This window comes from Antennarius striatus, chromosome 1 (assembly GCF_040054535.1).
Source record: "Antennarius striatus isolate MH-2024 chromosome 1, ASM4005453v1, whole genome shotgun sequence".
Lineage (NCBI taxonomy): Eukaryota > Metazoa > Chordata > Actinopteri > Lophiiformes > Antennariidae > Antennarius > Antennarius striatus.
The window spans coordinates 13,253,191-13,279,722 of record NC_090776.1 but is presented as its reverse complement, the minus strand read 5'-3'; the positions used below and the strand labels follow the sequence as shown (position 1 = coordinate 13,279,722).

The window sequence follows — 26,532 nt, the reverse complement described above, 5'->3', positions numbered from 1 at the left end:
ATCACATCATTTCCTAACACCAAATGCAGGTAAGTTAACTTCCCTTTTGCATAATACTGACCTAATGTCAAAAGTTCTACCTTTCATCCAATCCTGTCTTTTCTTTACTAAATATGAGGGGGTTGAAACCTTTCTGAGAATCCACATCTGATCTGCCAATAGTAGGTGGTAGGTACAAAAAGACAGATTATGCACGGATGCAGAGGCAACTTTCAAAATCTAGATGCACAAACATCGCCCGGTTTTACAGAAGGTCACACATATTTTCTAGACAATCAATTATTACCATATTATTTCATAATAATGGCAAACATGCTCCTATCCATATATCAAGAGGCAGCTTCTCAGATGTGTGTTATAACATGGTTTTAATTTCCACACATTCCCCACATGTAAATGCTAAACCATTAATTATCAGCCTCATCGCCACAACATTAAGTCACTCTTAAATAGATATAGAGATCAAAGAAATAAATGGAACAGCAAGGACCTATCAAGGAGGTATATCACCACATTTTCAGGAGAAGGGAAACATTTTTTCATCAGTCTTAATAGACGGCATGATCTCAGCTGTAGCCTGAGCTAAACTCAATATCCCAAAGATAGGATTTTTTTGTAAGTGAGTTTTCACAGTGTATGTGTTTCAATATCTGCCACAAAGTTCAATTTAATGAATGCATTGAAAAGAAGAATCACATTGCACCTGCCTGTGGATATTACTTTCATTTTTGCTACAGAGGCTTGTGGAAAGGTACGCCTCTAATAGCCTCTCCTTGAAGCTCACCATTGGGACAGAGTCAACAGTGTGGAGGCCACACAGACCCATCCATCCTGAAGTACAAAAGTGACACCATACTGCAGCCGGTGCCAGATGATGGAGGCTGCCACCGAACTCTCCATTAAAACACTGTCGGACAGACCCCATTCCCTTGGCCCTCAGAGAATTACTGCCTTCCTGACATTCACTTAGAAAGGATCATCAAAACAGAGGTTATTTATTTATGAACATTTCCAGGAACTGCATATCCACATGGTTTTAGGTTTCATTAGAAATTGACATGCGACTGTCACACAGGTTTCAGCTTCATGCACCAGACTGCAGAAGTTCAATCAATGTGTGCCCTGTCTTGCCCTGTATGTAATTTAGAGTTATCTCCTGTGTAATGGGGGAGTCTTGTACATCAGGCAGTTGCTAAGGCTAGCAATGTCCTTTGTGTTCCGTTCATTTGTTTCCTGTCCTGCGTAATGTGTATCAGGTAGGTATATTGTTCAATGTCATGATGTCATAGGTTCCATATTTTTCCAAGTTTGCATGTACGCATGTGGACGTCATATTCTGTTACATTCATTCATTCAATCATCTTCTGAACTGCTTTATCCGCCGTAGTGGGTCACGGGGAGCTGAAGCCTATCCAAGCTGTCTTAGGACGTAAGGCGGGACAAGCTCCGAGTGCGACGCCAGTGCGCCGCAGAGCCACAAAAAGACAGACAACCATGCACGCACACACTTGCACACTACGGGCAATTTGCAAAGGCCAATTAACCTGAAGCGCATGTTTTTAGAGGTGGCAGGAAGTGGGGAACCTGGAGAGAGCCCACGCAGACACGGGGAGAACATGCAAATTCCACACAGAGCAGGACTCAAACCCAGAACCGCCTTGTTGTGCGTCGGTGACAACACTACCCACTGCGCCACTGTCCCACCCCTACTCTGCTATAGGTACAGTAAACAAAACTAATTTTAATTGCAATTTGTACTTTGCATTCTCAAGTTGTGGAGACACTGTTGCTGTAATATCTACTGCAGGCCAACAGAGGAAAAATCAAATATCTGATCAATTGGGAGATCCAACCCAACACGATAGACTTATAAAATTTTTAGTATTTATTTTTATCAATGTCAGTTAGAACAGATCTTTTTCTGTACTGGTCAACTTTTCCTATAAAATTATGATTAGCCCGGAGATATACCAGAAAAATCTATAATTGTAATTAGGGTCCCAAGATTTTATCCAAAACTTTACCAAAACAAAGGAGTTTTCAAAGTCTTTTTGACAGCATGCCTGGGTGCATAACTTTCTTCCCTCGATCGCCTTCACCGCACGCAGGGTGTTAACTTCGCACAGCTTGGTGATGGATTGTTGTGAACACGAAATATTTTTAACGTATTAAGAGGATTTGCTTTTAATTCTCAATCTGCTCAAAACAGTGGAAATCTCCAAAAAAACTTTGCATTTATTAGTTTTGTATTTTTTAAACAAAATTCACACAAATAATCTCACTTATCTTTAATTAATTTGTGGAGTATAATAAACGTGCCACGATTGTCTCCAGATCATTGGCTAATAGAGCCAGGCCCTCTCAAGACTCAATGAATTTAGCAAGTTTACCTCTGCCAAATTAGTGTTCAGCAGATCATAGTAGCCAAACATTCATCTACAGTGTAATGTTTAAAATGGGCCAAATCACATCAGTCTTACTCTGTGTAACCTCTTTACTCAATTTATTCCTCGTATAAATTAATAATGTTGGCTATTTTATTATGCAGAAAAGGATAATGGGAGTAACAAATCAGTCCGAAACAGCAGGGTGTACGAGTTTGGGATGTCTAAATACTTTTAAACTATCGTTTATTTTTGCAAAAAGAAAAATAGGCAACTTTTCACATTGAAGATTTTAGGAATAAGCTATCAAATTAAATAATTAATAGGAAATTAATGTTGCTTTCTTAAAGGAATCATAAAGTGTGTTGAGACAAAGCGAGTAATTAAAATTCTGACTCATAACTTCAGAGCTGAACTGGGGCGACTCAAGTTTAATGAGGACCTTGGAGATCCTGTTTTGATATAACCACTTGATGTCAGCTATGAATGTGGGCATTTTTCAAAATTTCACTTGCAAGAACTTCAATGAATGTCAAACATGAATAATACATTTGAAGACCCTGAGTTTGTGATGTCTCAGAAGTTGGTGGATCACAAAGGTTTTATGTGCCATATACGGATACGCTGCTTGTGAACAGGACTTCTTCAGATTCACTGACTTCTGAACATTTTTGAAATAATGAAAGTTACTGAATTCATTGCCTTTGACACAAGGTTTAGACACACAAATCAAGCACGCTAAACCAGTGTCAATCTAATAAACTTTTAATACTTTCTCTCAAAGATTTTTTTACTGACAAAATTCAAGGAAAGGAGTTCTTCCAGAACTTAAATTAATTTGCCAGTGATCCTGTTTGGATAGGGATACATGTAGACATGAAACTTGCAGGCCAACTCTATGGCACTCTATTGTGACACAAAGTAAGTGTATGGTCACGGCATGGTCTTGTTAGACGTTGAAAGATAAAGCTCTGGGAGCTCGCTGGGGATTAAGAGAGATCTCATGCAAACAAAGGATATTTTCTAGTTGTGTGAAACCAATGAGTATCTAACACGTGCACATTGGGGGGGCACTGTGTAAAGTGAGTGCAGCCCCTTTGGCCTGTCAAAACGGAGCAGACCTTAGAAATTGCCGGTTAAATTTAGATGGAGGGGCTACAACACTTAAAACAGAGTTTAATTGGACCAACTTGGACCTATGACACATCATGGATATAAAATGTTCACAGATCATTTATCCTTCAGCCGTTTTTAATCGTAGTGAACTTCAGGGATTCATCAGTCTTGCTCTATTTCGCCCTCCACTGTTTTCTCTTTAAACTTATAAATGGTCTTGGTGCTTCTTCAGATTCTTAGGCTTTGTATTTTGTAGTGTACAAATATGAATGTATTACACAATGTTAGAAATGTGAGATAAATTAATGAGGCCAAGCAAGACTGCATCATTTCTGCTTGCTTTTGATTCATCTTTTTTCCCTCATCAAAATCAATGACATGACAGATGTTCTTCCCTCTCAGAATCCGGAGAGAGAATGGAGACGTAAAATAGTAAACAGAATCCTGCTTTTACCCAGTGTGAAACCTCGCACAGCAAAGTAGGTACATACAAATCTGAGCACAGATTATACAGAAAAATTGTGTACCAGTCCGTCTTGGTTTAAGCCGGGTGTGAATAAGGGATCGTTGAAGCGAATGAGCGGCACCGCAGCTCTCGACGTGGAGCACAGAAGCTCAACTGGGGCAGGATCAAAGAAGTTAGTCATCCAAGACCGCCGCTCAACCTAGACTTCAGTCTACCAGCTACACAAGGTAATATCTAACCGAGGTCTCGAAAGAAATGGTATCAAGCAAACTGAATCTAATGAGCATCTAGCAAACAACAAAAACAAATGGAAAATAGAATAGGTGAAACTGGAGATGCTAATCAGTCAGATCTTGAACCTCTTGAATTCCAAAGGTCAGATATTTAAATTGATCTGATGGAGCAGTCATACAACTAAGGGATATTTGTTATACCGGTATTTGTTGAATACTTGTTAGCTGCATTAAGGCTGAAATGTTGCTCGCCACAAGCAAATGTTGGAATAATTACAATTAATGATGTATGAACATTTCTCTACAACTTAAAGTTATGTAACAACACATTTAAAGGGACATTCTTATTTCTGTGGGTTGCTGAAGGTGTGACAGAAATTTACCCACACTCATTAGTTTCTAGTTACAAATAAAAAAGTGTGAGTCTCATCTGTGGTTGAGTGACCAAGAAAAATGTGAGTAGCAAATAATGACGGTGAAAAAAAGTTTAAGCAGGGAGGTTGTCAGGCTGATAGTGAATCTAAATTTGAGTCTCAACTCATGCACACACAGCTGCTTCCCCATCAAACTGAAGAGGCCATCTTCTCTTTCCTCTGTTCTACGACATTTCAGTCACAACAAGCTGATCGGCTGTTGGAACCAATGATGTCGCTTCAGCTGAGTTCAGACAGGCCAGATCGCATTGCTGAAACTGAAATGTTGTGAAACCTTCTTACGATGGTGATATTGAAAAAACAACAAATAAATGTCGTTAAATGTGTATTTGTAGCTACATCCGCCACCACTGTTTCCAGTAGTCTCAATCTTCCATCACTTTGGCTGAGAACCATATTTTATCCATGTTCACCCACTACAATTAATTAATAACTCCACCCCACCCCCCCACCCCCTGCCTCTTTTATACACCAGTGCCACTCCATCTTTATCTCCATTTCCTTCTCTCCGGCTTTCACTCCAAAATGTATATAAATATTGCAAACATTCACCTAATTTCTTGCCCTAAATTCAACTTACCTTGGGGCGCCCACTAGGCTGCAGCAGATGCTAACACGCTAATGCTTTCAGAAACTAATAAACAAACCTGTTGGGAGATGAGTTGTAAAGTTGGTGATAAGTTTGTCCTTACAGTGAATCAATTAGACTGGATTCCAAGTCTCTCTGGGAGAATATGAGGGACTTTCAAAGAGAGGAGTAGGGAAGACTCCACTTCCAGATAATTGGACATTCATAATACCAAAACATTAATTCCAGTGTGCAACAGTCATTTCTGGCTACAGGACTGCTCAATAATGCAGAAAAAAAAAATCACAAGCCTCAAGGGGGAGCAGTCAGTAATCAAAAAGAAAGTTAAGGTTTTCATAATAATGCCCTATAAATAACTGGGGACAAAAATTAGGGCATGTAAAATTGATGAGAGACAATTCAAACCCCATGAGGTGGAGGGAGCTTCGCACGATGAAGGAATGTGATGTTGATTGGCCTGGTGATACGGGTATATGTAGACGATGGAATTTCATAACTGATTTGCATCACCGCTGCATGGCTCCTTTCTAGAGGCACCATTTGGCAATGTGCAAAAATCCATTCAAATATTTCGCTGTAAATTTCAAACAAACCACCATCACTCATGTAACCTTTGGCTACAAATTAAAAGTTTTACAGCGGAAGAACTGAACCTTTTTCATTCTATAATCATTGTTTGTTTCTCCTCACATTTATTACATTCATTCCTAAAAAAGACCATAAAAATTCTCTCTTTTTTTTTCCTTTTAGTGTTTGGTACATTTCAGGGTCAATTCTTTTTCTTTAAGTGTGAAGGAATACATGCATAAACATGACTTTTGTAACTTGAAGAATATGGGTTAAAACAAGCACCCAAAACCAAACACCCACACATTTCTTTCAGAAATGCAAAAGATAATGTACTTGAGCTTATCTGCATTTTGTGAGAAAGTGTCAATTTTTCCGCACACCTACCGCTAATAGCATTCTACTGTGGAAAAAATAGCTCAAAACCAAACTCAGAAAAATGAAACCTTCAGATGCACAACCTGAAATTAACCGATTTCCTTGATGCTAAACAGACAAAATCTCACTCTGCTCGACCAAGGATTCTTTCAAGATTAGTTGATCGTACCATTCTGTCATAGGCAAAAAAAACAACTTTTGAGGCATGTTCAATTCAAGTTTCTTTTGGTCCTGATTGTGAGTCAAGTCCATTTCTATTACATTTCTATCAGTGCATTTCTATACTGATATTTAATATCTGTGAGCAATCACAGATATTAATTATTTGTGATTGCTCTAAATCAGATGGGACATTTCAAAATGAGAGTTTTTCTCCAGAAATGCATTTTTAAAAAAAATCATGCAGATTTATCTAATCCGTAGGCTACCGACATAAAATAACATTTAATGTCTTTTTTGAAGTCATTTAGTGCATTCATTTAGTGGACATTCAACTTTTCCTCGCCTCTACTGAGAAAATGCTGATGAGAGAAAGTCAAAATCAAAAATTTTCCTCAATAAAGACATTTCATTTGTGCAAATCCCATACTGTTTAGCCCGTTTTGCTTCCAATCTCACGATATCTCTGGCTATAACCCAATCTCTGGATGTAACTGTTATCTTTACATCACTAGGTGGTTACATAACCCTAGAAACACTGTCTTCCTTTGTTCATGTACAGAAATGTCACAGAGTGAGGGTTCTTCACACTTCACAATCTCGGGTCCAGTTCTGACACCTGCTGCATAGAACAAACACAAATCCTATTGCTGCCTGCAGTAGAGGGGGAATCAGAGTGACAGTCAATGCAGCCTAAACCTCTGGCCTGAGCGTTTTCTACACTGCTGTTTTCTGATAAGCAAAAAAGAAGTGATATGTTGGTTTCAAAATTTAGCATATTGTATTGTGCCAGCCTTGGTGTCTAAAAGTCAGTCGCACAACTGCAGACACGTATTTTCACAGTTGTTTCCGCTTGTACACACAGGGCAATGGTGCTGTGGTAAGGCAGAGCATCGGCGCAACACGAGCAGGTTGGTGGGGGAAAAACTAAGGCAAAGCATGGGGATTTGATTAGCTTTATATTTTATTCATGCAGCTATGCTTTGCACAAACCTGATGCAACCCTTACCCTCTTACTTAAATGCAGTAAACAGTTTACTAAATTGATGAAATAGTTCAAACAGCAATGCTTTTGCTTCACATCTGTCATTTTCACAATCATGTAAATGCAGCTATTTATATTGTGAGAGTCTGTGTTATCTAGAGCTTCACTCACACAATGAAAAGCATTTCTTACGTACCTCTCAGCTCACCTATAAAGGTTACGGGAAAAGATCCTGCTCATTAAATTACAAAAAAAAATGGATGCAGCTCCATGTATTGTCTTCAGACGCTTGCCAGCTCAGCAGATGGATCATTTCGCACTCAGCAGTGACAAATTTTGAGTAAGTAACTCTTCTTAATGGTTTTTGGCCGAGTGAACCATCCATCTCTCTTAATCCCTTTATGGCTCAGGTACACAGCTTTCATTGTGTAGCACACTTGAAATCACATAAACAGGTTTGCTAAGGAGAAAATGTCCACCATGGAAAACAGATTCATGACTGTGTCTGTCTTGTAATGTAGGACCTGCTCCCTCCTCTGCTAGCACAACGCTGGTTTTCTTGCATTTTTTGCCGTAGCAGCATGAAGACACTGTAACACTTTGATCCAAAGCCATGTGCAGCACTCATGGTGTAGCGCACCACTTTTATAGGTAGGTATGTATTCAAGCATATGGAATGGCAGTTATACTGTATGTTTGCCACAATGCTACATTGGCGCCTCCTTATTCGGTTCGCTGTCTGAGGAGGTTCAGTGGCTCCTTCAGGAGAAATAGCAAAAATCCCCAACACGCAGAATATGAGATATTTCCCATGAAGAGGCCAGTGTAAGTTGAGAAAAACAAAAATCCCTAAAATCATCAATGTCCAGAAGAACATAAGGGCAAAGGTTTATGAAAAGAAAGCATGTTTTAGCTTTAAATCCAAAAAGTAAGACTTTAATCATAATACTAATAATCTTAAAACCAAGAGACATACCATCAAACTTCTTGTGCCTGGAGACAAATGTCGTCCTCATATTGTGGCTCCGCTTCTCAACCAAGTTCTCAAACTCCAGTTTGCTCTGCTGGCTGAGTTTGTCCTCCATCTCCGATGTGCAGCAGGTGTATCCCTGAGGACAAACGCGAAGGTGCTCACCTGAGGGAAACAGAGACATACAAACTCTATTTTATTAACACATCACCACTATGGGACTCGCTTTTTGCAAAGGTTGAGCCGAAACTGTGATCAAGACATTTCTGTGATTTTGGGACTCATCACAAAACTCCATCAAACAGGGACAGACCTTAACAAACAGGATGTTATTGTGTTGGCAGCCTGCTATCGTGTGGCACAATGGGCAACCAGCTGTACATGTACCTCATGCAGGACTTCTTCACTCAAATAACACACATTCGCGACAGGCTGAGATTTCAACAAAAAGACGTCTGTTGAGTAAAGCTCAGAGGAACTGCTGTGCTGGTGTTTATCCTTCTTCAAGTGATCCCTTTGACATTAGCTTATTTTATACATTTCTACTATAATTATTGATTAGGGCAGCTGGCAGTTTGTACTCCACATATTTAAAAAAATAGCATCAGTTTAAAGGATTTGCTCACAAAAAGTTTTTAAAAATGTTTGTTTGGGGTTTTTTGCCTTAGTACAGTAAATATTTATATTTTGCCCGATTGTGAGAGATCCTATGCTGAAACTTCAGCTGCCAGTGTAATGTAATAATAAAAAACACACAAAAATCAAAAAGTAATTATCCATTCTTTGGAAACACTGCCTTGCTCAGGAAAATCCAACAACCTCACCCGACCTTTTATTCCACTGCAAATATTACATCCATTAACCAAAATCATGGTTGGAGAAACTAGCTGATCTTTTTTTACACGTCTACCATAAGTTTTTCCAAGCATTTCACATGGAACATTTTTTTTTTCTACCTATTGCACAAGTGTAGCTGCTGGATAATAGGTGGGGGAGCTCTTAAAAAAAGCAATATAAACCAGCATATCCACAGCAGGTCCACTAGGACTTATAAAAACCCTGTTAAGTAACCGAAAAATGGAAAGTGCGTTATATTAAAAAAAATACATATATATATATATATATATATATATATATATATATATATATATATATATATATATATATATATATATATATATGTCGCACTTAGATGCTTTGCAAAATAAATAGTGAGGAAGCTAAATTTACAACGTGGAAAACAAGAACGACTGTTTCTGATTGTATCAGCATCAGTTCAGAAACAACACCCGAAAGCAGACAAATCAAGAAGGCAAGGGAAGGGAAAGTTCGCAACCTGAAAGGCCGTTCCATCTGGGAATCAAACCAATAACCTTCCTTACATGAGGCAGCAGTGCTAACCATTGTACCACCCAAAAAAAAACAAATGTCAATGCCACCTCGATAACCTTTTCTCCCCTGGCTAGGTAAATAGTAAAATAAGTAGTAAATCAAGAGAGAAACTTCTTGACTGATTCATGCGATGACAACTAAATCAACTGGACATGAACAGATAACTTTAAATGTACCAGTCCACAAAAAATTGGGAAAAGATTGAACCAAATCAAAATATATTTGTATAATTTGTAAACAGATGTTCTGTATTTGCAGGAGAACATTAGATAAATAAAAATTTGTGAGTAATTTCATGACTAGAACATTGCCTTCACACAAAGAAACAATCAATAAATTGCTTTAAAAAAAGATGTCAAATGATGTCACGTTAATGGTTTAGTACTAGTATGCACACTTTAGGTGGGTAACATGACATGAGTGAAGAAAAAAACATCCTACAGTCTAATAAAATGTGAGTTTCTGCTCTGGAGCCATTATGCATCACACTATCTGACAGGAACTGTGCTTAATCCATCACGACTATAACACCATCTCTGTCTTTCAGCGTGTTGATGGCAGCATCACCAAGCAGGTGTGCATTTTAGTATCGGGGGCTGGGAGACATGTGCGATCAGAGAGAATGATGGTTTCAGCCAGATACAGACAGATTTCTGAGATAGAACAGTGGATGACAGAAATAAATTCAAACCCCAGGATGGTTTTAGCACCACAATGAAGAGTTCCATGTGAAAACCAATGTAAGCTAAAACTTTGATCAAATACAGGATCAATCCATGCAATGACCCCACAATAATGTACCATTCATTATTTATGAGAGGGGAGGGGTTGAGGTCCAACAGGTGGGAGAGGAAGACTATTTTTAACAATTAAACTTCATGTGTCTCATTTGAGTTTATGTTATTTTGTCCGTCCTGCAGGTCGTCGCCATTTTTAGCCGAGGCCTGTATTTGCATAAATCTTGCAAATGCAGAAACAAATAAAAAGAAAAAAATTCCTCACAAGGCTCTTTATCATTCCTGTTGATAAGAGATAATAAACCGCAAGAATTCATGCATTGAAAAGAGGTCAAATTTGTGCCGATTCACAAAACACAGCTGAGTTTGGTAAATAATGGTTTACAGGCTGCCTGTCTTAACACAACCAAAATATTCAGTTCCTCTTCCAAAAAATTGATGTTTCCCTCTCACAGTTTGTGAATAAATTCGACTGTGCATGCTAATGCATGTCTCACTTAAATTCCATTGGAACTGAAAATCCAGTTTGCATTGACAGGTTGAAAGATGAAAATATCATTCAGTGATGATGATAATGTGAATGGGGCTCCATGAACATCATTACATGCATGAAAACAGAAACATTCTGGCAAAAATGTGTAAACACGCCTTGAACCATTATATTGTTAAATAAATAGTTTAATGAGCTGCAAACTTACATCATTCCAAATACTTTAAATGATGTTCAAATTCAGAACAGTCACGTTAATGACACGTTTCATTTGGTTGACTGTCAGAGAGTGAGAGTCAAAGAGTGATGAAGTAGGCAAACTAAAATACTGAAATAATGCTGTGAAGAAAACAAACTGATTTTGACTGGCAGTTGTGGCCAATAATGAGGACATCTGTTATCCCTCTGTCATCAAATGAAGCTGCTTTTTTTTTTTACCGAGAGCTTTTTCCTGCAGAATTATCTGATTTTAAGCTGTCCTTCCAAATGTGAGCCCACAACCTTACAGTCAGTTTTAATTGTGTATCTACTTGCTTTATTGCACAAAAATAGCTGAATGTATCCATAAATGAACTTTGAAAGCTGAGAAAATAAAACAAGACATACCTTTTACAACCGACCAACAACAAAAAACAACATGGGTTACAAGCTTCTATGCTGACTGACAAACCAATACTGTACAGTGATACCTCTGTACTCGACCGCCTCTATACTCGACCAAATCGGTGCTCGACCAAAAAATTCGAGTAGAAAATGTATCGGACCCCGAACAGATTTTCGGTGCTCGACTAGCCGAGTCGACCCGAACGCGCTCCTCGGCTGCGCTCCTCGGCCAGCGGGTAAGCGTCAGTTCGACTCAGACCGCCAGCGGAGTAACACGTACGCAAATTACGTACGCAAATTACGTACGCAAAGACGTACGGAAATTATAGCAAAATATGAAAGTGGTATACGAGTGTCCCGACCTCGCGTCGCAGTACGAAATGAAAGGCAACCATTTCCACTATCTTGAAGCAGAAGCAACTGACAATGGACAGGTTCCTTCTTAAAGAAAAGAGGAAGGCTACTGCCCAGCCAGATTCACCTCCACGGAAGAGAGAGAGAAGGGAGAAAACCCCTGGAGGCGCGTTATCATGGAAGGGATTCCCCTTCCATGATGACGCTAGTGCCATCAACCGCTCTCAAAAACGTAAAGTAAATTATACAAAATGCTTTATAATGCTTTATCTTTATCATGTACTGCTTGTGCACATTTACGTATTCATTGTTGTTTAGATACACGTTCTTATAATATTTTAGGTATTTTTCTAAATGGTAAGAACGGATTAAAATACTTTCCATTATTTCTTATGGGAAAATTGGTTTCGGTGTTCAAACAAATCGGTGCTCAACCACCACCTCAGAACGGATTATGGTCGAGTACAGAGGTATCACTGTAATTATGCTTTCTCAAAAACGTATTTGAGCTTCACTTGGAACTGTTTCAACAGCTTAGCTCCTTCTTAGACTATCAGTGAGGAAATGAGACAAAACGAGCTTTGGTTGTGGTTGCTGTGGAAGAATTTAAAGCATGATGGTCTTGTTGGAAGCACTCTCAACCCTTCGCCTTCCAGAACACTACAGCTCAAAGAGGTAGTTGTGCAAATGTTCATGGAAACTATTGACTCTCTGGTACATTGCTGACAGGGCCAAATAGACAAACTCTGGAGGATACTTGCATTACTATCTCTCTGGAGCTTGATATCTGAAAGCATAACGCATGATTATTGAAGTTTTTAAAGAAGCAGGGCAGCAGTTGCATGAAAGGGTTGACTTTTTGTGATTTTTTTTTCTTTCTTCCAAATTATATTTTAAGATTCGTGAAAGTGAAACCACACGAAATGGTGGACAACACAGAGTGGATTATGATTTTTTCGAAGGTTTCTACTATAATAAACAGGTACTGGCATTCGCACTGGTGTTCTCTGCGTGTATACATTAAGCTACAGATGGATGATCTGTGCATGGATAATGGAACTGGGAGGATGCGGTATGTATGTGCTGGCACAGTGGAATGTGTTTAATCCTTAATCAGTCCTCAGAGATGCGCTGGGCTACAGTAATGAGGTACACCATCAACAGTTCAACAGAACCCTATCTCCAGAGTAATGCACAAGCCTTCTGGTCACAGAGACCAAACTCTATGAAACAACAAAATAAGATAAAATATATTTGGTGATTCTTTGAAGCTGTTTTGTTCTCCTACTTGTAATCTGTTAGAAATGCAACAAAAATACTCAAACTGTTCCCCCTGCAGATACAGTGAGCGATAATCTTCATCCCAAATGTAGGCACACCAGGTTAATATTCATGTTGTACTGGATACAGAGCTCACGGTGAAGCATCGTGGTATTAGTTCAGATCTCGTTCACTGACACACAGGATCGCCTATGGAGGACGTTTGAAGAGCTGACAGATTTTTGGGGCTGACTTTGGGTCAGCTTCATTAGTTTATTATTGAATTGGCTGGCTGGAAAATGTCAGTGAAAGCAAAATTAAGTTTTTACCTTTCCTAGTATCTACAATACCAGTGTGAAATTAAAAAAAAAAAGTCTAAGTACAATTCAAAAATATAGGCATTTAAAGGCATTTTCTGACCACATTCAGAAAACTGTTTCTTTGTCCAGAGGAGAGATAGTGAACACCCTCGGTCTTTGCGGTCAATGCGTTCCAGGACCCACAGGTAATTGAGGAATCCACGATCGAGATTGCAATCTATTTATCTTATTGTTTACGGTAATTTAAACGTTTATGAACCACCTTCTATCTGTATTACCTTTTCCCACACTCTTATCGACTTTTTAAAGCACTTTTGTGTCTCATGAAAGTCCGAGACTGAAGAAATAAGCGCACTTCTGGATGCTGTCAGCCAATAGAATTTACGTACGGTATCACGTGACTGTCTAGCAAAAATCCGCGATAAGGTGGAGTTGCAATTGTTGATGCGCGATTGCGTGACAGCGCACTGTATATTGGTAGAAGGATGCTGAGTTTTGAACTGCCAGGCAGGAGGCCTAGAGGAAGACCAAAGAGGAGGTTTATGGATGTAGTGAAAGAAAACATGAAGGTAGTTGTTTTAGAGAAGAGGATGCAGAAGTGTTAGATGGAGGCAACCGATTCGTTTTGGAGACCCCTGAAGGGAAAAGCCAGAAGGAGAAGAAGAAGAAGTGTATCGGTCTTTACCTTTCAGTCACATAACCCACCACATCCAGCCTGAAAATAGAAAAGCTGCACAAATGTAAGATTTAATACACATAAAACAAATCGAAGCCCTATCTCAGTGAGCAGAGGACATCATCACCCTTGAATCCAGTTGCGGTTTTCTTCACCTAGATCACCTCTGGTCCAGGTGGTTCCATTAACACAAATACTTTTTTCAAATGTCTCAATCAATTGCCACTGTGTAGTCACAGAAAAATAATTCTTTACCAGTCTTCCGTGTATTTTTGACACTCCAATAAGAGGGGTTTGTGTAGAATGTTGTCGTAGTCATATACTTGCCCTGATCTGAACTTTTAATTAGGCACATCGTGATCCATCTGACATTATAATTGTGCTTTTAATAGAATATTCCAAATAATACAAATAATGTTACAGAGATGCTGAGACACAACAGCTCATGTTGAAATTCACTCCTCACTCCAGCTGGTTAACAAGGTTCAACTGGAAGACACACAGCTCCTCCTAAAATATATCTGATCGCAAAGAAGACAGATTGTAGAGGATATTTCATTAATGTATGACTCCTAATTGTAATTTAAGAAGCTGATGCTGTCTCGATATTTCTGTGGGAAGATTATCAATTGCCAACGGAATGTGATTTTATATTTGGAGGATGCATTAACAGGTTTTTTTTATGCACTAAGTTGGTAATGAAGCTAAAATGAAGTAATAAAATTGTGAAGGGTGCAAAAAGACTTGAATTCTATTCGACAGACACAATAGAAGAACATTTATTGTTATCATTATTATTACTGGGAATAAAAGAAATGGACGTCAACAAATGGGAGGTGTTGGCAACTCTAGCACACACACGCACACACACGCACGCTTGGCTGCAGGTGAGGAAGGACAGGCGGGGATTAGGGAACACTTCATTTGACGCATCTATCAATCAACGGCGCCACCAATTCTTAACCGTGGCAGAGACTTTTGCACATTTATTTTAAAAATGGGGCACACTTGTGAGTTTGGTAATGTGTTTCTATTCGTCTGCCTTTCTGACACGATAACAGGCAGACGAATGAAAGGTAAAAGTCTGGTCTTCCTACGGGAGCCGCGCAGCCACATTTCTTGTAAGCCTGCGGTGACAGCGTTGACAGGAGCGCTAATATAGTGTAGTAAAGAAGACACACATGTCACTTCTGGTTCTTGATGTCGAGAGAAGCCCACTTCCATTTAGAAACACACCTTCATCTCACGCACAAAGTCTTTTACTTCCTCCTACGTCCGTGATTCATAGTGCGCTCAACGCAATCGTGAATTCATGGATCGGAGCGCACGAAGACGGAGCAGCTCACGCGCATAAATAATGCATTATTTCCTAACAGCTTTATGTATGACTTATGAGCATACAGGAGTGAAATCACAGGAAATAAAGTGTAGATACAACTTAATTTATATATTTAGTGACGCTTGCTGATGTCCCACTATCTTTGCAGCTGCCTTCCAGTGCAGATGTTTAGGGAGACGCGCCGGCGCGACGTTTCCTGTCAGCGCGAGTTGATCAGATTGTAATGTATGTAATTACGGAAAATTAAAGACAGGTTTAATCTTCTTTAAGGATTTTACTGTGAAAATGTTCTGGCGTTAGCTCGAATAATCCCTAATTAAAGTGGAAGTGAGATGTGAAAAATATTGTCGGATGTAGTAATGCAATCACACAATGGCTGTTTTGTCGCGTTCCTTCCGTTCGCAGATGTGTGAGGCCCCAAGACATGATTGAAGCATGGCACCGCAATTACGCAAAATTATTGACTCCATTCTGAGTGTGTGTTCATATACAGTAGGCCCGGCTCGGTGCAAATGAACAGCTGTGGGAGGAGATGAGAAGACAATGCCAGCTTGACACGTGTTAATTCGTCACACAGATACAACTCCTTTCAGGGGATGCTTCGTGGAGTTAACGATAATCAAGATCATCAGTAGTTGCGCTTCTGTTTTCACAACTACACAACCTGATCTGCAGAATAACACATACAGCATACAGTATAGGTCATTGGAAGAATGCGGATAAACCTAAGGGGTGTAGTGGAACGATTGAAGAATAAACATCATATGCCGCACATCATTTCACAGTTTGACCTCAATTCCCCGTGGCTTTAATATCGCTTAATGTTAAAGAAGGATGTAGTTCAATTGTGTAAGGTTTTAAACACATGCACATGACATAAACCTGTAAAAAAGAGTGAACTTCTTATTCTTCCTTAAAAAATGTTTAGAATGTCCTGAAATTGTGAATGGAAGGGCTGTCATATTGAGAAAAAAATTCCTGGGACAGTTCTAAAATCTTTTCTGTGTGTTCATTCAACTCTTTGATAATCTGCAGGATTAATTTAATATTAGAAGTCAATTAATGATTGAATAATTAAGGCTTCTGTGTTTTGACTGTGACAAAAGACAATCACGGAGCATCACATTTTTGTCAGCAGAAAAAGCTGAGAATGTAAAGGACTTTCCTAAAATACTTTTACCGCTAAGAGAAATGTTCTGCCAACAACAACGCTTAAATCTTTTCTAACAAGGATCTAAAATGATTCCATTCAAAGCAAATCAATTTTAATCCTACTGGTGAGTGTGTATGTCATGGTATTTGATGCAAGGACAGAGACCTCAACAGAGTCCAACTAAGTTTGGTCTTTGAAGCTGAAGTTAAGGAGGTGCCAAGGTCTCCACATCACCGTAGTTGGATTTGAGGAAGATTGGATGCTATGAATAATGAACAGCCATCTTTCTATCCATCTCTTTATCTGTCTGTCTGAAGATCCAGTAACATTATAGTGTTGTTGGATAGTAAACCTTGACAAATACCAAATACTTGTCAAAAAAAGTAGCCAACAATTTCCTTCTTTTCAAAATGTAGGTTTCTGTCAATCAGAAATACAACTATTCTCATGATTAAAACAAGTCAGCATCATGTTGTTTCTGATTTCCATTACATTATGTGTTTCTTCTGATGACTACACAGAAAGAAAACTACAGAAAACCGTGGCAGTTCCGGCATTACAAAAGCATGTCATTTCTGCTGGGTTTTAACATGCTGCACTTTTACATTCAGATTGGGAAGACCAGACAGGATGTTAATGTCCTTCTTTCCCCCAATGCTTCTCTCAAACATCTGTTTTCACTGTTAATACGGAGGGACTAGTTTACTTCACTATTACTTCCTATCAAATCAATAACGTCCCCCATCACTACATTCCTGATGTCTGACAAGTTTTGTTTGGATGCTTTTGTAATTTTCTGAAACTGATAGGAAAGGGGTTCACAGGTAAAAAAGGAGCCAGGGTTTGATCAGGGATCAGCCAACAAATACCATTTTGGTTTAGATATCCTCAATGAGGGTGTTTTCTCCGCTGCTATTGGTTATGCTTGCTCTGGAGGGTTCTGTTGGGGTTTTTTTTTTTTTATCTGTTAAAGAAATTTTAAATGTCTGCTGATGTGATTCAGCGCTATGTAAATAAAAGGTGATTGTTGATATCCCCAGAATGAAATCAGACCATTATAGCTACTACCTCGTAGCACCTGAAAAACCAACAATAAAGCTGCAGTCCAAAGCCGATCATGCAAGGGTACAGTTTTACCTCTTTGACAATACTCGATGAGTGTTTTTCCCCAATTTCATCCCCATAACTACAAACATATGTCAGAGGGAAGTATCCAGGGAAGCTCCAGAATATTCCAGGGCAGCTGTGGGAAAAGAGTGCATTCAAATGCCCACGAAGGGTTTTGATGCCAGACAGTGTGATGAACTCCCAATGGGATTCATTAGTCTACCTGGCCAAAGGGAAAATTGTATATGGGCCATGCCATCTGGTGCATCTATTGACCACTCTTGCCCGCATTTATACAATTAGGACATTTGACGCCAAATAGAAAAAGCCGACAGATTGTGACAACAGAGAAAAACCCATGAAATATTGTGAGGCAGTGAATGCAATGTGTGCATAATGTATTGCAGACTGAGCTCGTCTACACTTATTTCCTTGAAAACAGCCAGAGTTGCAGAACAGGCATCAGAACATCAGCAAGTGAAAATGGGAACTGTGTTTGTTTGGTTCCACAATAGTTGAGTCCGCCGCCTGTTTAGTAAGGTTTTCACACCGCAACCGAACTAAGGTCAATAACAGAGAAACACCATGTGGGAGGTCAAATTCTACCCTTTCATGACAGGCTAGGGTTGTGGCTTTGGACTGCAGCTTTTTTTGTTGGTTTTTCAGGTGCTAGGAGTTAGTAGCTACAAAGAAAAGAGACATGGACCATCTGAACAGACTCATCCGCAGAGCAGGCTCAGTGGTCGAGCTGAGCCTGGATTCTGGTGACACTTCTGCAGAGCAAGACCATGTCTAAAGTCAGGGCTATCATGAACAACACCAGCCACCCTGCACACCACCTTCTCCCAGCAGAGAAGCATCTTCAGTGGCAGACTGTTGTCACACAGATCCTCCAGAGAGGCTGAGGTCCTCCTTCGTGCCCCGTGCCATCAGTGGGTACAATGACTCTCTCAGGAGGAGCGGGGGAGAGGTGGCGAGGTCAGCACACAGTTGAATGGAGGGAAGGAGATGGGATGTCAGCCTGTGCTGCAGTGCAGTGGGGCCAAGGTGTTGTGATGTTATGATATTAGATAGTGACGCCTTATATTGTTGACCATTTTGATATTAGATAGATATTAGATGTTGTGATATTAGATAGTTATGATATTGTGTGATATTAGAAAGATAGATAGATAGATAGATAGATAGATAGATAGATAGATAGATAGATAGATAGATAGATAGATAGATAGATAGATAGATAGATAGATAGATAGATAGATAGATAGATAGATAGATAGATAGATAGATAGATAACCACCAGTGGATGGTGGAATCTATAATGCTGGCTAAGCTTCTGCTCCCAGTGAGAGGTTGACACCTTTATCTTTGAGATCTATTGAATCAGGTGTAGCTTAGGCCCATCACACATCTGGCCCATGACTCTTCTTTCTTTTTCCAGCAACACATTTACAGAGCCCTTTATTCAGCTGACACGGCTTATAGGGCAAACGGGAGCTCAATCACGCTTGCAAAAAGAATTAAAGGTTGTTGAAAGATGGAGGTTTGGGTGGAAGCCCTGTAATGCTCCATGAAAGGAAAATACGATAATATCAGCAGCATTGCTGTCAGTTTGCAAGTGATATCTTTAAAGATACACTTTTAAACACAGAATGATTAAGGATTCCTGAAATCAGTGACATTCTGAGAGTGTGGGACGCCTTCTTCCTCCAAATGCATCGACAATGTATTTCAAACGAGAAGAAAAAGTAGGCAAACTGTCAGATGATTATCTGGGTGATTTTTTTCGTGTATAATATTCATAGACATTGATTTCTCATTTAGAGAGAGGTCACTTGAGTTGCATGACTGATCATAGTGTGGTCTTTTCAGACACTAGACATGTCGAGGAATTAAGGACCATCCCTGTTCCTCTCTCTAACCTTGCCACTTGTTTTTCAGCTTCCCTCATTTTTTTACCTACCCCCTAGATGGAGTTATAAAATCTTTACAGAGGAAATGGAATGCCACTTGGATCAGATTCCAATTTTGCTCAGGTATTCCCTGAAAACATGCAAGTATTATAGTTCTGCATGAATCTGTTGCAGCTACCATTGTCAACCAGTGAGAAAACTAACCTTATTTTTGGGATAGGGCAAAAGAAAGATGAAAATAACACAATGCATAAATACATGTTTACCGGCCAAAGTATAACAAAAAAGGGTTAAAAACACAGAAAGAGTGATTTTTTTATGAGTGTGCGTACAATCCTTCCAACCCTCGGGTCAAAAGCTTTGGTTAGCAACTGAAAGATTTAGATTTCAAACAGAGGTACTAATCCCAGCTGTTTTGTCTACACCTAACCCCTCATGGACACATTGAAAAAATATTAATGCTAAGAGAGGTAAATTGGGATTGGGCCGGAATAACAATATTCTTCAAAAAATGTGGCTGATGTATTTTAGCAGAGTAGTTCTGATGCTAAACTTCATTCTTCTTTTCCTTTCGGCTTTTCCCTTCAGGGGTCGCCACAGCGAATCACTTGCCTCCATCTAACCCATCTCTGCTACCTCCAGCTCTGTCTCCTGTTTTTTCCTCAGTGACACTGTCTTTAGACCAGTGGCTCTTAACCTGAGTTCGATCAAACCCTAGGGGTTCGGTGAGTCGGTCTCAGGGGTTCGGTGCAGACGGTAGTCAAGAGAAAACACCCGACATGATTTGTCAGGTGTTTTTGCCGAACATACACGAATCACATCGTGTCTATTTGTGATGACACGCCCCCCTTAGCCATCAGTGGCTGCAGGTGATCACGCTACATTGATTAGCCTACCTGCGCTACATGGGATTTTGCGTACTCAGTACAGCAGTTGATTTATGCTTGTCATGATGGTACGCCATCTGATTCCTTTCTTAATATTTTAATTCATAGTATCTATGTTGAGCAAGAAAAGAAGTGGTCAGACGAATATGTACAACGGATGGCTGTGGCTCAGTGGTAGAGTGGGTCGTACAATGATTCCAGATCGGCGGTTCGATTCCCTCTCTTGCCGAGTCATTTGTCGTTGTGACCTTAGGCAAGACACTTTCCTCTCCTTGCCTTCAGTGGGGCACTCCCTGGTGTGTAAATATTTTTGATTGTTCCGCTGGTGGTCAGAGGTAGGCGCAGGTAGGCGCAGACACGCCTCCGTCAGTCTGCTCCAGGGCAACTGTGGCTACATAGGTAGCTTACCATCACCAAGTATGAATGAGGAGTGAGTGAATAATGGATCCAATGTAAAGCATCTTTGAGTGTCCAGAAAAGCGCTATATAAATCTAATCCATTATTATTATTATTAACGTGAATTTACATGTACAGTATAACGGAATGTGATGGGAGGTAGTGTTCTACATAATTCGCAATGTCAAGTTGAGCAACTCTAGTCTCGCCTTGGCAAAAATAAAGAACACTTCATTAAGCTGCATGGAAAAGAAAAGAAACAGACTTTGCTGAGAAAATTATAAAATAGTAGCACTTGCCAAGGTGAAGCCACGCATATCTGAACTGGTCTCTCAATAACAACAGCAGAAGTCACACTGATTTGCAGGTATAGGTAATTTCATTTGAGTTCATGCACTGTCTTGGTTTTGTTCTTTGAATAAGGTGACATTAATGCACAATTCATTAAATACACCAGTGAAACATATACAGTACTGTGCTTATATCTTAAATTTAAATTTTTATTTTTTTTTAACTAAAGGGTTCGGTGAGTGAGCATATGAAACCGGCAGGGTTCGGTACCTCCAACAAGGTTAAGAACCACTGCTCTAGACCAAACAACATCGCTGGTCTCACCAGTTTTGTACACCTTTACTTTCATTTAGCTGAAACTCTTCTATCACACATCACGCTTGACACTTTTCCCCACCAGTTCCATCCTGCCTGTACACACTTCTTTACCTCTTTTCTGGACTCTCAATTGCTGTGAACTGTTGACCCTAAGTACTTAAAATCCTCCACCTTCTTGATCTCTTCTCCCTGTAACCTCACTCTTCCACTTGGGTCCCTCTCATTCACACACATGTACTCTGTCTTACTGCGGCGAACCTTCATTCCTCTCCTTTCCAGGACAAACCTCCACCTCTCTAGCTTCTCCTCCACCTGTTCCCCCCTCTCATTACAGATCACAATTTCATCTGCAAACATCATAGTCCAAGGAGATTCCTGTCTAACCTCGTCTGTCAGCCTGTCAATCACCATAGCAAACAAGAAGGGACTCAGAGCTGATCCCTGATACAGTCCCACCTCCACCTTGAATTCCTCCCTAATTCCTCCCTAAAAGTCATGCAACACTCTTCCTTTTTCAGCTTCCACCATTTTGTCTTCTGCTCTGCCTTTGCCCTCTTGATCTTCCTCACCACCAGAGTCATCCTACACACCACCATTCTTTGCTGTTTGGCTACACTCTCGCCTACCACTAGTTTGCAGTCACTGATCTCCATCAGATTACACCATCTACTCAAGATGTAGTCTACCTGTGTGCTCCTACCTCCACTCTTATAGATCACCCTATGTTCCTGCCTCTTCTGGAAGATAGATAGATAGATAGATAGATAGATAGATAGATAGATAGATAGATAGATAGATAGATAGATAGATAGATAGATAGATAGATAGATAGATAGATAGATAGATAGATAGATAGATAGATAGATAGATAGATAGATAGATAGATACTTTAATGATCCCAAGGGAAATTCAGGTGGGTTCACTATAGTCGTTTCCATCCTTTTTGCAAAGTCAACTACCATCTCTCCTTCTGCATTCTTTTCCTGGATACCAAACCTGCCCATCACCTTCTCATCACCTCTGCTTCCTGCACCAAGATGTCCATTGAAGTCTGCACCAATGACAACTCTCTCACTTCTAGGTATGCTCTGCATCAATTTATCAAAGTCCAACGATAATTTCTCCTTCTCCTTCAGCTCACATCCTACCTGTGGAGCATACCCACTAACAACATTGAACATCACACCTTCGATTTCTAGCTTCAGACTCATCACTCTACCTGGCACTTTTTACCTCAAGGACATTACTAACTAACTCCTCCTTCAAGATAACTCCTACTCCATTTCTCCTCCTATCTACACCATGATAGAACAACTTAAACCCTGCTTCTAAAATTCTAACCTTGCTACCTTTCCACCTGATCTCCTGGACACACAATACGTCTACTGTTCCTCCTGTGCATCATGTCAACCAACTCTCTACCTTTTCCTATCATAGTTTCAACATTCAACATCCCTACTCTCAGTCCTATACTCTTGGCATTCATCTTCTCTCTCTTCCTACCAACGCACTTTCCTCCTCTCCTTCTTTCCACCGGCACCCTGTAGGTGAACAGGGTGGTGGCGGTGGTTGTTAACCCAGGCCTCGACCGATCCTGTATGGAAGTCATGGAATTGATTTGCATGTTTGATTTACCAAAAATTTTACATTGGATGCCCTTCCTGACACAACCTTCTGTATTTATCCAGGCTTGGGACCAGCACAATAAGACACTGACTTGTACCCTCTATACAGTTTAAAAAAAAAAAAGTTTACAAAGTGTTTTGACATACAAAGCTAGACCCCGAATCAGAGCATAGACGATACACTGATGAAAACAAGCCAAAATGTCAAAATGACTCAATTTATATACAGTTACTGGTTGTGTGTTTACGCTACTGAAAGCAATGAAGTGTGGTACTCATATTTCAGAAGTAAAAACACAACATTTTTTGAGAACAATGATTTAGGCATTATTTGGTCTGTCCTCAGAGTGGTGGATCCTCGACAATTGGTGACCTCTGTGTGCTTCATCAGCTGGTGGTGACTCGCTCTACTGGATGGATCAGCGTGCCTCTGTCATACATTTATTATTGTTATTGTTACTGTCATTATTATTATTACTGTGTTGTTAATCTGTACATGCGATATCTATTGCTTCTTCTGTCCACTCCTGGAAGAGGGGTCCCTCCTCTGCAGTCTTCCTGAGGTTTCTCCCATCCATTTTTTCCCCTGTTAAAATGGTTTTGGGGGAAGTTGTTCCTTATCCGATGTGAGGGTCGTACTGCTCGCAGTGCACAAAGGTCAGAGGGATATCGTCGGGACATTGTTTGTGAATCTGGGCTATATAAGAATAAATAAACTTGAAACTTGAAACTTTATTTGTGATAAAAGCACAATTATCTTTCCATTTTCTCATGAAGGTCAAGGGTGTATAATACAAATCCATATTAGTTGAGGAGTCTATTAAAGAACCTTAGAATGTGTTACATGTTTATCATCAACAACACATTCATCTTATTCTGATTATTTGTGTATGTGACAAGACAAAGACTTGCTTGTACTAGCTGCATTCCCTCAAATGTGAAAATTCCTTTGGCTTCTGTACTAAAATGAGCAATTATAAGATTTCTGTCTCGGGCTCTGAGAATTTCTAATGAACTGTTTTTTTTTTTTTCCTAATGACGACGACTAAAATAATCAGAACTTGTTTAGTGTTTAGAATATTCTGAATTAAAACATCATACAGATTTGAATTATGAGGTCGAAATCCTCAATGTGCTGCTTTCTATAGTCCATTAAACTTGTTATGATGATTAATGATAATATATCATAGAATAATTATAAAGTTTTCATGAATAAGTTGATTTTAAAGGTGCTTTTACTCGTCAACAGGAATATGAAAACCCAAATCCTGTGTCAAATCACATCTGTCTGCATGTTGAAGTGGGAAAAAAATGCATCAGGTTTGATTGATCTCACCGCTGCTCTGCCATCTGGATCTCCTTTCCATCACCCAAATCACCCACTTTCAACTATTTCCACTGGGGCCTGAGACCCAAATTGAATATGTCCAAAGAAGATGACACAGATAATTCCCACAATCGTTCTAACCATATGTCACCGCAGACTGCTAAAATTTCTAACTTTCAAAGTTGAAAAATTGAGCGACAGCGGATAGAAAAATATATGGTTCACTGGGTGGCATGAGGCGGTGGGTTGAGAAAGAAAGGCTTAAATGAATCACACACACTCATTCGAGTATGTATCTGAAGTTTTTGTGGCAAGCTCACCAGTTGAATGTTAGCTCTGCTCTCCTAAGCTTGATATTAAAGTCTTTTTATGTCTACACTTTTATGTATTCATCAAATCTATTATTTACATCACATTTTTGATATGAGCTGTATATATTAAATGAAAGATCTTGTTATTGTGGGTACACAACACAGGTGTTTGGGTTCACATCCCAAAGGGCAAAAATGGTTGGTACTTTCATGTTTTTAATTTATTTTCTCAACATATTTTGCTGAATGTCCACAAACATAAAAACTGCTGGAGGCATCCTATTCTACACAGCAACAGAATCGCACCAGCCAGGACTTGTACTGAACAGTCAGTTGTTCTAAATAAGAAGTTATTACCGAGATAGAAATAAGAAAAAGCAATATCTCAAATTGTAAGGACAAAATTCGGACCACAGTTTGTGGATGTCTGAAAAGAAGTGACTAGAAGATAGATGGTGTCGATGCCACAGGAGATGCTTATATGTGTAATAGTTATGAGAACGGGGGTGGTGAAGTTAACGCAAAAGGAACCACACAAAAATTGCTCATTACAATTGCTGTTTCTGCTGCTAAATCAGAAAGTCAGCATTAGGGATGAGCAGGTACACCACTATCTGTATCTGTTCAATCATTTAAATTATGGGTGGTGCTGGTACATTATTTTAAGTCTGACATTGAAATGGATTGATCAGAGTTGCTATATTTATTGTTTATTTTAAAACTATTTACAGAACAGCATCAGAATTGAGATTCAATGCTTTTGATCACAATAGCAAAATAAATATTTACAGAACAAGTTTTTAATGACTGTAGAACATGAAGTGCATTAATGAATACAACACATGCAATAGGAAATTATGAACTACAGAATGCATGAACAAAAATTGTTAAACTCAACACAACTTTCTAATTTTTTTCTTCTTTTTTATTTTTATTTTTTCATTTTTAGAGCGACAGAGAGAGAAAGAGACAGAGAGACAGAGAATGTGTGTGTGTGTGTGTGTGTGTGTGTGTGTGTGTGTGTGTGTGTGTGTGCGTGCGTGCGTGTGTGTGTGTGCGTGTGTGTGTGTAGGTGTGTGTGTGTGTGTGTGTTTGTGTGCGCGCGTGCACTATGTAATAGTCAAATATCTATGTAGCATACAAATTATTAATTTGAACGGAAGTGACAAAGTGTCAGACTAAAAGCATAGATTCTCTGTTACATCCGTCTATGTCAGTGGTCCCCAATCACTGGATCGCGACCCCAACCCAGTACTGAGTTGCGGGACATTAGGGGCCGGGCAGCACAGACAGTTTGACTGTCTTTTTTTTTTAGTGATTACCAGTCTCAAGATGTTTTATTTTGAAAAGTGAAGTCTGTGCAGGATGATGCACAAACGAATGCATGTGTCTGTCCCGCTTGACAGGTCTCTGTCACATAACAGGTTACCAGCCAGTCATGTAATCCGTTACCCCTAAACTAAGCACCCACAACTGTAACGGTGTTCTGGATTAAATTCAAGGCAGATTATTCTGAGATCGCCCAAAAAGTATTGAAAACCCTGCTTCCATTTAAAGCCTGCTGTCTTTGTGAAGCGGAATTTCTGCAGTGACCATAAAGCAAAAAAAAAAGAAAACCAAACTGTGGAGTAGACCGGTCGTCCGGAACACACTTCAGGTGTCATTGTCTCACGTTACCCCTAGATCAGCAGTCCTTATTGTAATTATTATTATTTGATTGACTTGTTCACCCTTTTATTGGAAATGATCAG

The 26,532-nt window shown here is 39.6% G+C and overlaps 1 protein-coding gene across 2 annotated transcripts in view; it reads right to left on the bottom strand.

Moving 5' to 3' along the window:
- Window positions 1-26,532, bottom strand: part of gpc6a (glypican 6a) — a 149,682-nt gene that overhangs the window by 110,103 nt on the left and 13,047 nt on the right. For both annotated transcript variants that reach the window (XM_068322231.1, XM_068322239.1), the window contains exon 2: window positions 8,288-8,446. In XM_068322231.1, coding sequence (XP_068178332.1) covers window positions 8,288-8,446 — 159 coding nt within the window. The remainder of the gene's footprint in view (window positions 1-8,287; window positions 8,447-26,532) is intronic.